Consider the following 11,450-nt stretch of genomic DNA (forward strand, 5'->3'; position numbering starts at 1 on the left):
TCTCTGAGCCTCGGCTTTTTCATCCGGTAAAACCGAAGATTGCTCTTTCTTTCCTGAGAGAACTCCTGCTTAGTATGATACCAGTGGTTGTAAAAACTCTAGTTAGTTAGTCTAATACCCTGAGCATTTCAGGGAAGCGCGGGCAGGAGAAAGGGCAACGGTTTCCATCACGCAAGAAGCCCATCCCTGGAGTGAGAATGAAGTGTAGTAACAGATGCCTCTCACTCCACCAAAGGCCGCTTCTCCCCACCCAGGATCCCCTGGCCCTTGGAGCCCTGAGATCAAAGCTCTGCCCGCTCCTGATCATGAAGAGAGACATAAATGTGAAGAGAGAAATCTTAAGTGGGCTTCTAGAACTCATGCATTTACTGGAAAAACAGCAAGAAGTATGGCCGACCATCCTGTGAGTTCACCTTTGAGCTGGCATGGCCCTTGAGTAATATTCAACCTTTCCTCTAAATACTCCAAAAATATTGACTTCCTAAAAACCTTCCAGTTTATTTTACTACTGACTCTCATGCCCTAAGAGCGCTGCTTCATGCTTTTTTTTTTTTTTTTAACTTCTCTTTCTGGTTACTGAGGCAGGAAGCATGGAGAAAGAGGATTTAAGAGTCTGAATAATAATTTTTTTTAAGAAAGAAAGAAAAAAAATCTTATCTCTGCTGCTTCCTGTGTTTTACTTTTGCTCAGTGGCTTCTTCCCACGGCAACTCCCTCTTAAATATCTTAGATCCACGTTCTCCGAGCTTGGATCTTCACTATTGCCCATCACCTCCACTTCGTGTGATCTCCGGCTTGCTCTTATGGCTATTAGAGGAGTTCCTCGTTTTCTTCAGTGCACAGATGAGAAAATTCACAATGCCAGGGGATGGAAGGGCTGTTCAGGATTAAGCAGGGGCTAAGTTCAGGCCAAGGCCCTTGTCAATGTGGGCAAAACTTCACTATCCTCTTGAGAACCACAGGCCGAGACACTGTGCGAGATAAAGTGAACTCTATAAGCAATCCCCCCAAAGACAGCGGTGCCTGAGTGCAAGCTCAGTCATGTCCTGCTCTTAGTGACCTCATGGACTGTCGCCCGCTAGGCTCTTCTGTCCTTCTCCAGGGTATGTTCCCTGGAGAACATTTTGTTCTCCGGGGTACGTTCCCAACCCAGGGATCAGACCCATGTCTCCTGCATCACAGGCAGATTCTTTACCACTGAGCCATCTGGGGAGACCCAAAGCCACCGGACTGTCTCCTAAAAACAAAACAGTGAAAGATGAAAAGCGATGCCTGCAAAGATGGAAACCCTGCCCAGGGCACTGGCTCTGCCTACCTGAAGACTGTTACTGAACATCCTTCAGACGTGCCACTGTTGAAGAATAGTAACTCCCGTGAGCTGTTATTTGAGGAAAAACCAGGCATTCCTTCAGGCTTCCCAGGTGACTCAGTGGTAAAGAATCTGCTTTCCAAGCAGGAGACTCGAGTTTGATCTCTGGGTCAGAAAGATCCCCTGGAGGAGGAAATTGCAACCCACTTCAACATCCTTGCCTGGGAAATCCCATGGACAGAGGAGCCTGATGGGCTACAGGCCATGGGGTTGCAAAAGCATCGGATACGACTGAGCAACTAAAACAGCAAACACCAACACGGGCATTCTTTCAGACCCTGCTAGAGAAAAGCGGTGAAGATTCTCAGAAGCGGATCAAGCTCACATGGGCTTCTGTGGGCAACTAGCATCTGCAAAGCTATTCTCCCCACTGGGTTGGCAGGTCAGCCAAGGCAAAGTGGAGAGAAGGGAGGGAATGAGAAGCAGGAGGGGCCCAGAATCAGCATTTGGCATCTCTGCCTCCATGGGCGTGTGTCCAGCGCTGGGCTACCGGGAAAGAGCAAAAGTACTTGGTGTTCCTCAATAAACAAGCTTCTTAATCTGAGCAAATAAAAAAGCCACTGGGAGCCCTGACTCGCTCTGAGCAGGCCATTTTCCCAAAGCAACTCTGGTGTGGAATGTGTGTAATTAGGTACCTTCAGGGAGGTGGCCTTGCTATCACTTCCTTTAGTTTATTAACATGGAGAAAGCACCTCTCACCACACCATCAGCTTAAACTGCTGGATCCTAGCAGGCCAAGCCAAGTTAATGGATGAAGTCCCTGGAGAGCCTGCAGGTGCGAGGAAGCAGAGAGCGGCTATGTAGGAAAAGACAGAGGTGTGAAAGCCGAATTTTTGTTTTGTGTTTAGCTAAATGCAATGGCAACCCAGTACTCTTGCCTGGAAAATTCCATGGACAGAAGAGCCTAGTAGGCTACAGTCCATGGGGTCACAAAGAGTCGGACACAACTGAACAGCTTCACAAATGCAATCTAAAAGCAACTTTTAAGATATAAATCAAATTCTTGTTGTCGTTAGCGAAGATCCTTTTTTCTTCTGATTGTCACCTTTCCAAGAAACCATCTTTAATCATTCCCCTTTTTGAATCTTACCACTGTGGCTCACCTCTCAGAAATTTCAGAGATGATTCAGAATTAGTACAGTAGGGAAACAAAATATTTATTTTCTAAGGTCATTACCTTGACAGGCAAAACAAAGCATTTTTTCAATTTCATTCAGAAATACATTTAAAAAAATACATAGACCAATATGGCCTGCCCAAACATATATTTAACATGGTAAATATAAGGAATAAACTGTTTGAATATAAATATCTATAAAAATATAAGTACATCAAAATGTAATCCAACCTCTTCCATGAGCCAATAAAGGAAAATAATTTTACTGCTTTAAAGCATCACCAATGTTTACCCTTCAATATCTCTCCACAACAACCCTATACCATTGTGTTTCCAAAAATCAAGGTAAGTAAGGGAAACTCCTGATTCAATTGATCTTTTCATTTTTCCTTAGGGAACAGAGCTAGTAGATGACCATGAAAACGTTATATCTACTATTGATGCATTAGACAGACTTCCACGAGGCTAGGAATTAGGATGGGGTGTTTTTGCAGGGGAAGAGTTTGGGGAGGCAATAATTAAAGGTGGGAAATGCTTTGTCAGAGTGCAATACGGATGAGGTAGTCTCCTATGCATGAAACTCATTCTGATTTTCAGTAGTAACAGTTTCTCTCAGTTTTGCATTTTACAGATTAGAAAAACAAGTCTTTTTTTTCATTTTTACTCGAGTGTTTGTCCTTCGAGTGTTTTCAATTTGTGCATTCCTTAGAAAAATCTTCACGGGGCTTTGGAGTTTCTCCCTGAAATGTGCCAGGCGCCTGAGTGAGACACAAACGCTCCCTTCGGACCCTCTTGGGAACTCCGCCCACAAGTGGAATCTCCTCGCCTCCTCCAGTTTGCAGGCCACTGGGTCTCTTTGCCTTCTTTGCGAGGCCCATTGCCACCCCCATGGAGGAGAGACGGATGAAAACAGTCAGCTCGGATGGAGACAAGACTGGCTGGGGGCACTCCTTAACCTTTCCTGGAATGCTTGCACCCAGGGCGCTGGTTCCCTGCCAGTCTGGAACAAGAAACCGTCTGACCAGGCAGGATGCATTTGCCTCGATCCCAGCCGCGTGGGCAGCGCACAGAGTCAGGCCCAGGGCTCTCCGTGGATGAAGAGCTTCAGACAGGCCCCAAAAACCTGCCCTCAGTGAGCACGGTTGTAGATCACTTTCTTATCTCTATAGAGCTGGGCTTTCAGCTTGGCAACACGAAAAGATGTTTTGATGCTGTTGCTGATGGCCTCCAACCTATTAAAACCAGACAAGAGAAAACAAATTTTTTTTTTAGAAAAAATTATTCTTGGGCAAAAGAAACATCTAAAATTAGAATCTGGCCCAAACAAATCTAAATCTGGATCCTCAACTTTCACCCTCAACCATGACCGCGTGCTCCTCTACTAACCTCAAATGAAAATAAACTGCCTCTGCTGCCTAGGGTAAGGCAGGGTTCGGTGAGCAAGGAGAGGGGTGATGCAGTCATATCTACAGGGGCTGGGAGTTAAAGAAATTTTAAAGCACAATTTTAAGGTGGACTAGAGATACTTTCTTCTCTTTTTTAGCCCTATTCCAAGCACTGTTCCAACTCTGGTGGGATTGTACGGAGACAGTTCCTCAGCAAAGGTTTCAAATTCTCAATCACATAAGGAATTGAAGTGGGCTTCGAGGGGAAAAGGAATTCGAAACAAGAAGGCCTACAGGCAGGACCCAAAGCAAATGTCTTATGGCAATTAAAAACTATCGTTTTTGCAGGCTTAATGTTTTCTTTGGGTGGGAAGAACAGTAACATTGATTTAATAGTTGATGTAATGGAAACTAATAGAAAAAAATAATAATTTCCAAGTCAGTTCAGAAATGGTGGTTTACATAAAATTGCCGTCTGGAGAAGCACTGTGCTGTGCTCAGTCATGTCCGACTCTTTGCGACCCTGTGGACTGTAGCCCTCCAGGCTCCTCTGTCCATGGGGATTCTCCAGGCAAGAACAGTGGAGTGGGTAGCCATGCCCTTCTCCAGGGGATCTTCCCGACCCAGGAGTTGAACCCAGATCTCTCACATTGCAGGTGGATTCTTTACCAGCTGAACCACCAGGGAAGCCCAAGAATACAGAGTGGGTAGCCTATCCCTTCTCCAGGGGTCTTCCCAACCCAGGAATTGAACCCGGGTCTCCTGCATGGCAGGCAGATTCTTTACCAGCTGAGCTACCAGGGAAGCCTGGAGGAGCACTAGTGGCCTGAGTTCATAAACACGGAGACTTCAAGGTCACATGGGAAGCGCTGAGCTTGGCCCCAGACAGTAGTAAACAACTCAGAAGTCGTCCATGACCTCCTGGCCTGTGCTCAGAACACTTGGATCCTAGAACTTCTTGCCACTGGATTTCTAGGAAAAAGTGCCTCTGACCATGACAGGGAGTCATAGACCACAGGACAGATCTGAAAGCAGGACTCCTCCCCGCAGCTTGTAAATTTCAAGATGCTTAGGTTGTGGAAGGTTTATCACTACAGAGCCCCTCAGAGCAACCCTGGGGTGTTACTGATCCAGATCCCAGCTCATGACTGATCAAAAAATAAGAAAGCTGTTGAGAATGAAATTGAGTCTCCATTGAATGCATTTCCCTATTAAAAAAGTAAATAAATAAACCTGAGAAATGACATGTTCTAACTCTCACCAACCCTACTTAATGACTTTAGTTTCCCTTTGGCCATTTGAATAACTGCTATGTTTTTGAAGAAGTTGATTATACATGATTTAAAAAAAAATAAAATTTCCCTGAAATGATGTTTAATTTCTCAGGGAAAGCTGTAAATATATTGACTCAGAGATGCAAAAACTAGATGTGACCAAATGACAGAGGTGTCCCTAAACAGATTTTTGTTTGGATGAGTGGTGTGTGTGCCAAAGGGCAGCACACTGAATTATGTAAACCACTGTTTCTGAACCAACTTGGGAATTATTATTATTTGGTGTTAGTTTCCATTACATCAAAAAACTTTTGAGAAGGATTCTTTGGCTCTTTTAAGTTTAGAGAACACAGAGATTTCTCTTTCCTCCCTTCCCTTCATATTGTCTTGTAAGCCTTTTTCCCACGGAGGTAAGAAGGACTGGAGACTGTTTATAGGTGAAGGGGACCAGCTGTTCATAAGAGTCTTACCTTCTTGTTTTCCTTCCGACCACGAGCTGCTGCTGAAGACACTTCTCTCCTAGCTTAGGACAGTCTTTTCCTCTCTTTCGGTTGTCCCAGGCTTTCTCCATGGAGTCTTGGTCCCTGCCAAAATACAGGGAGGACATTTCAGCAACAGGAACCCTGGTTGTTCTCAGTGTCTCTGTTGCTTTCTTCAAAACAAGAAGAGAGCATCACGAGAGGAAGAAGGTCAGGAGGCCAAAAAGCTGATCAAAAACAAAGGTGTTTCTACTCACTTGAGCTCTTTTCCTGCTTGGCAAAAATTCTGACATTTCTTGTCTGTCTGGCTAGCACACTGGCATCTCTTCCTGTGGACTGTCGCCTTTGTAGGAAAGAAGTCCTTTAAGGAGCGCTTGGACCTAGAAGGGCTTCCGAGTCCATATGGAACAACGTGCCTATTATGGAAAGAGAGAAACAGAAGATATGAGCATAATTAATCCTCTCCAAAGGCTGCATTCTCTGGGGGCAACCGCCTTCCATTAAGACAGAAGGAGAGCCTGCCACAGCATTTGGTAGTGAAATTTAGAGTCAAAAGTGGTAACAGTCAGGACCACGTGCCCATCAATGGCCCTGAGGGTGTGGACCCACCCGGGAGAAAATCACTTTCTGTAAGTCAATGACATTCCGTGTCAGCTCTGGACACAGTTCAGTTTCTTCTTGACACAGCAGCCTTGCTTTTTGGCCAAAACTATGACATTTCTGCTTTGGTATCTGTTTCATATTTTCTTCCTTTTCTCTCTACTTAGTTAACAGCTCTTGGGAGGTGGGGGACTTCCATGCAAAACCATGACTCACATGATTTTGAAAACTGATTTTTCAACTCAAGTGATACATGGATATGCTAAAAGGGGCCCCCAGGGAGGCTGGAGGAAACACACTACCTGGAGCGTGGTTCATGCCATATCTGCACACCTCCGGGGATTTTGGTGATTATCATGTGGCTATAGAGGACTCTTTGCCAGAAGGCTCTCCAGTAATTTCCAATGTGTTCATTATGATTCTCACCCAAGGAGTAAAGTCCTCCCCTTAGAAGTATCACCTTACTAAATATTAGGCCTGCCATGGTTTTTGTTTGGTTTGATTTGATTTTGTTTGGATTTTGGTCATCCTCGCTATAACGGGACTCTGCAGGTACAATCAGTGTGTTTTTGTTTACAGTTCTTTCTGGTGAATGAATTATTTTGCAGGGAGTAAGGGGAGAAACTGCTCTCTTCACTCTGGAGGCAGAAGAGAAATCTGATCAAGGTGTTCCTCCTGCCGTCATGAAACTGGCTTTTCCAAAGGGCAAGGACAAAGGAGTCGAGACACTCAAGTTCCAGGTCTCGCTCCACACAAACTCAACCTTGCAAATGACTTCAACAATCTGGGTCTTAGTTTTTTCCAAAAGTAAAATGGGGAGACAGCCTGTAAGTCTCTGTCATCACTTCTGCCTCTCAAGTCTCTACGCTCCCATGAGAAGCACAGGTTAGACTAACCCACAGATGACCTCAGCAGTGGCTTCTTCAAACCCAGGGAATTCGAGAACATTCACCTCTAGGCCTAATACAAAGATGTTCCCCCCAACCCCCGAGATGCATGACACCCTCTGGAGGGGTGTTTTGCCCACAGAGGCACTTTCCTGTGGTCAGCTGTGCTACCTTCAGAGACCACGCCAGACAATAACCAGAGAAACTGGGGCTCCTGTCTCCCGTGGAGCCAGAGGGGAGAAAGCCTAGCGTAAGGATGCCCTCTAGAGACTCACTCTGGAGTGTTGACCCAGATGATGTCCAGGTGGCAGAAGTAGACACACTCTTTATCCATCAGGGACGAGCAGGAGCAGCGCTTGGACCTGCGGGGTCTCCAGGGCGTGGTGGGAACCGGCCTCTCCCCGCCACTCTCCGCTCCCGTGCTGAGCTCGGTGCCCAGGACTGCTGGGGAGAGAGAGACAGCAGGTCAGAGGGAGGTGTCTGCTCCGAGGTCCCGAGGCACACAGGCCACGGCCTGGGTGCCAGAGCCAGCAGAGCAGGGAAAAGCAGATGAAGCACACCGCCAGCCTCCAGCAAGAAACACAGAGGAAAAAGGATGATTTTTTTTTCCCCTCCCTCCTTAACATGACTTCACCTGTGTCGCCACTGGCTTCTCTGCCTTCAGAGAGATTAAACACGTGCAGGGGAAACAACCGCCTAAAAAGGGACTTACCAGCGCCACGAAGGACGTGGCCTTCAAGGAAATACTTAGAAACACTGCTTATGGGACATTTAGCTTGGCTTCTACACGGAACCGCGCGTAGCCTACCGTGGCTTAAAATGGGCTGATGGCCAAAAGAGCCTCAAACTAAGTCAGTCATACTGTCTTTCCCTAGACTCCGAGCCACTTCCCCAGGCGGGATGACCTTCCATTCAGTACCCACTGCTTCCCACCTTGTGTTAAGGCAGGGAGTAGCTCAGAAGAGCGGCACCTCTAGAACTTGGGTGGAAATCCAGAGCTTTGGGGAGGTGATTGGAAAGAGAGAAGTCAGCTGAACAGGCGAACCCCGGATTGAAAAAGCAGCCGCTCTCGGAACCCAGACAAGGTTCTGTGGGCTTTGGATTCTGAATCCTGGGATCAGGAGGGCGTGCGTGGGATCTACCAGCTCCCCCTTCCTCACAGCAGCCTTGCCTCCTCTTACTGACAAGTTAGCCCTGCAGCTTATCTGCCCAGTTTTGTACATTTCAAATGATCAGACACATTCCAGGATTTTCATTCCCTTGACATCCTTTTCTCTTCAGTCGGGGTCACGAAAAGACAAAAAAAGTGCATTGACCCTAGAAAGAGAGAAACGGGCAGATGCTCACACACTATCTAAATCCCTTGGTAGCCGAGATTTATTCTAGCTCCCCTCCCAGGACAGGTGAATAATGCTGGAAATGGAGCTCACACTGTTGTGAGTGCCAAAAAGCTGCCAAAAGAAACCCAAAGTCAATAATGACAAATTTTAAAGAAAACATCTGCTTCGCCCTGAAACCGCCTGGAGGGTTTTTTTCCCCAGACTGTTCTGCAGGTGATTTCAGTGTGCATAAACTGCTTGAATGACTTGAATAAAATTCCTTGGCTCTGAGTTGAAAAGTATGAATATTTTACACATTAACACACTATTAAAACAGTATTTGAATAAGATATAAATACCTATATGTCCTTTTACCTGTCTGAACAGAAAGATTGCAGACACACATTTAAATTACATCTTGCCTTTAAGTCATATTTTTAAAAGCCAAGAAACACACTAGGCAATAATAATCATCTCACTTTAATGCTAGAGGAGCAATGGTCTGCCACAGAGGATTCCCCCCCGCCCCCACCTCTAGAAAACTTCAGCAGCTCTGAGCACTAACTCCCCTGCACTTGATTTCTGAGCGGCAGTTGTAAAACGCAGCGGGAGAAACAGAAGCAAGAAAAGCATTAAGGTGGGAAAAAAGACCAGCATTCAAGGATTTTACAAGTCACCGTGCCTACCTGCTTCTGGAGCTCCTTGGAAAGCCACAAACAGCAGAGCAAAAATCATGGGGAAATAATCCATTCTGGGGTGGGGGCAAATTAAAGGAAGGGTTCAAAATCCTTCCCCCTGCAAACCAAACTCGAAGGGAATAAAAAAAGAAAAAGTGCAGGAAAAAGAAAAAATCAGCTTCAGTTCTTTCCAAGCGCTTCGGGTTCTCCGGATCTCAAAATGGTACTTCGACCTGATTGCGGTTTAACGGGGAGAAAAAAAAGAAGTCTCTGCCCTGCAGAGAGGCAGAGCGAGCGGTCCCAGGACGCACGCGGCGGCGGCGGCGACGGCGGCGGCGCGCGGACCCTGGAGGCGCCGGTCCCAGCGCGGAGGCAGGAGCGCGTCTGGCCTGGACAGCTCTCGGCCGGCTTTTTATATTGAACCCCTATAGAGTGGGGGTAAACAGCTCCGATTTTATTCCAGCCCCCAGACAATGTTATTGTGTCATTAGTCACCACCAGGCAACGTGCAGCCGGAGATAAGGCCGGGCTCTAGAGGAAATCACTGCTAACTTCAGAGGCAGACGCCGTCTGACAATTCAGGGGCAGGGCTAAGAAAAAGAAAATACCCATTAGAGAGGGACCTTTGGTAAACCTGCCCGTGCGGCGCGCAGCCGTCTGCTTCCCCTTTGCAAGCTGCCAGCCCCGGAGTTCAGGAATCAGAAGAGGGACTCCAGAAAAGTCATACCATTGGTATGAAAAGTATGAGCTCCAGTTTAAATAGATTGTATTGTTGTGTGCGGGGGGAATTTTTTTTTTTAATTGTTGTTCGCTTCACTTGCCTTTTATGTCTCTCTGATTCCTTAGTGCTGATCAGACCGGGGGACTCTCTCCCTCCGTCCCCTCTCCCCACCTACTCGGGGTCAGTTTATCTTGGCAGATAGATCCACACACTTTTCTCTGACTTCTGATCCCCCTCCCCTCGAGTCTGTTGGGCTCGAGTTCTTTGCTTCCACAGTGGGAAAGATCGGAGAAGGATTGTCAAGGAAAGGAAGTTGTGTGTGTGTGTGTGTTTTAAAGAAAGAATCCTTTTAGGCACATACCCAATTCTTTCAGGATTGCTGATTAGAACCCCGCCATGAACTTTTTATTTTTGTATCCCCCATCTTCGCTTCCCCGGGTCCCCTCCACCTTGGAGGGGGTGGGGCACCAATCTTAAGAAGTAGGCAGAGAGGAACGCCAGGGGGAGACGGAGAGCTACAGGGGCGGATGTTCAGGACAAAAAGGCCCAGCCTCGGCTTCCAAATAAGTAACAGAAGGCAAGGCAGCCACCTGAGGAGGGAGCTTAGGAAGGGAAGGGCTGACGCCTGACGCAGAAAGCAGGCTGCCCCTCGGAAGAGTCTATGCACTCCCTACCTCGGGACATCTTTTCTGGATCTTTGTTTTCCTTTGGCTTTTGCTTGTAAGTCCAAGGGGTGTCCTTGTGCAGGCTTAGGTGAACATGCCATGCGGGTCGTGTTGGGAAGGAGGAAATGCCCTCATTGAATAAGGGATCAGATAATACCTCACATTTAATAATAATGTGTTTATGTTTTCAAAGCGATTTCCTGTCTCCGTAACTATGACATAGCCCCTGAGGCTCCCACAGGGCAGTTATTTGAGGAGGAGACAGCCTGTTGTCATGTGCAAAGGAAAACATGAAGACAAGACACTTGGCCTTTTCAATTAGCCTCATTTTTCAAGTGAGACAGCCGAGGTGCCCAGAATTTCCTGGCTTCCTCCAAGTCTTCAGGGGCTGCGGCTGAGTTAGGCCCCTAGGATAAATTTACAGCATCTTCCCTGCCCCAGAGAAAGACCTGTCTGTCTCACTCCTGAGGACACCATCAAATAGATGCTTCTTCCATTTCCTCATCGCGTGTCACTCTAAATCCACCTCCACACACCCGCCCTTGGGGAGATTCAAACGAGGATTCATTTCTGATACTTAGGAGAATGCCACAGAGCCACCTCCTCCGCCTGCTCTCTGCTTCCTCTGCTCCAGAATCACAAGGACAGATTTTTGTCCCCACACCCAAGCTGTGGACCTGGGCACGACCTGGGCACACCAGTCTCCCTGGACCTCCTTGGGGGGACAGTGGCAGTACAGTATCAGATCCATATAAGGAGGTCTGTCCCCTAAACCAGCCGTTGAAGAGCTGGAGACGGGGCGGGGTGGGGGCAGTCAGGAACCCTCCCTCCCCGCCCCCCTGGAGAGGCCTCCACCCAGGGCTGTCTGCCTGGGCCCTCTGCCTCCTCTCTGTGTGCTGACCTCTGCCCCGCCCTGGGGGCCAAGGAGGGCACAGCTCCCCTCAGACTGGCTGACACC

At 47.4% G+C, this 11,450-nt stretch overlaps 1 protein-coding gene across 2 annotated transcripts; it reads right to left on the bottom strand.

The window, feature by feature from the left end:
* Positions 1 to 2,504: 2,504 nt before the first annotated feature.
* Positions 2,505 to 9,851, bottom strand: EDN1 (endothelin 1). 2 transcript variants are annotated; one of them, XM_069563054.1, is made up of 5 exons: positions 9,116 to 9,851; positions 7,386 to 7,554; positions 5,881 to 6,039; positions 5,615 to 5,728; positions 2,505 to 3,717 (listed from the first exon to the last, which is right to left on the bottom strand). In XM_069563054.1, the coding sequence occupies exons 1-5, from the start codon at positions 9,177 to 9,179 to the stop codon at positions 3,615 to 3,617; spliced, it is 609 nt and encodes a 202-aa protein (XP_069419155.1). In that variant the 5' UTR covers positions 9,180 to 9,851; the 3' UTR covers positions 2,505 to 3,614. The 2 variants fall into 2 exon arrangements, with proteins under 2 accessions (XP_069419155.1, XP_069419156.1); XM_069563055.1 differs by having other exon boundaries at positions 7,386 to 7,551; positions 9,116 to 9,789.
* Between the last annotated feature and the right edge of the window lie 1,599 nt (positions 9,852 to 11,450).

This window comes from Ovis canadensis, chromosome 20, assembly GCF_042477335.2.
Source record: "Ovis canadensis isolate MfBH-ARS-UI-01 breed Bighorn chromosome 20, ARS-UI_OviCan_v2, whole genome shotgun sequence".
Taxonomy (NCBI): domain Eukaryota; kingdom Metazoa; phylum Chordata; class Mammalia; order Artiodactyla; family Bovidae; genus Ovis; species Ovis canadensis.

What these genes read in the sequence shown, in the direction of transcription:
- EDN1 (XM_069563054.1), bottom strand. Translation starts at nt 9,179, where the DNA reads ATGGATTATTTCCCCATGATTTTTGCTCTGCTGTTTGTGGCTTTCCAA. An exon ending in CCAAGGAGCTCCAGAAGCAG is followed by an intron (nt 7,555 to 9,115) that starts GTAGGCACGGTG and finishes CTCTCTCCCCAG; the next exon opens with CAGTCCTGGGCACCGAGCTC. An exon ending in CAAGCAGGAAAAGAGCTCAA is followed by an intron (nt 5,729 to 5,880) that starts GTGAGTAGAAAC and finishes GTATTTTGGCAG; the next exon opens with GGACCAAGACTCCATGGAGA.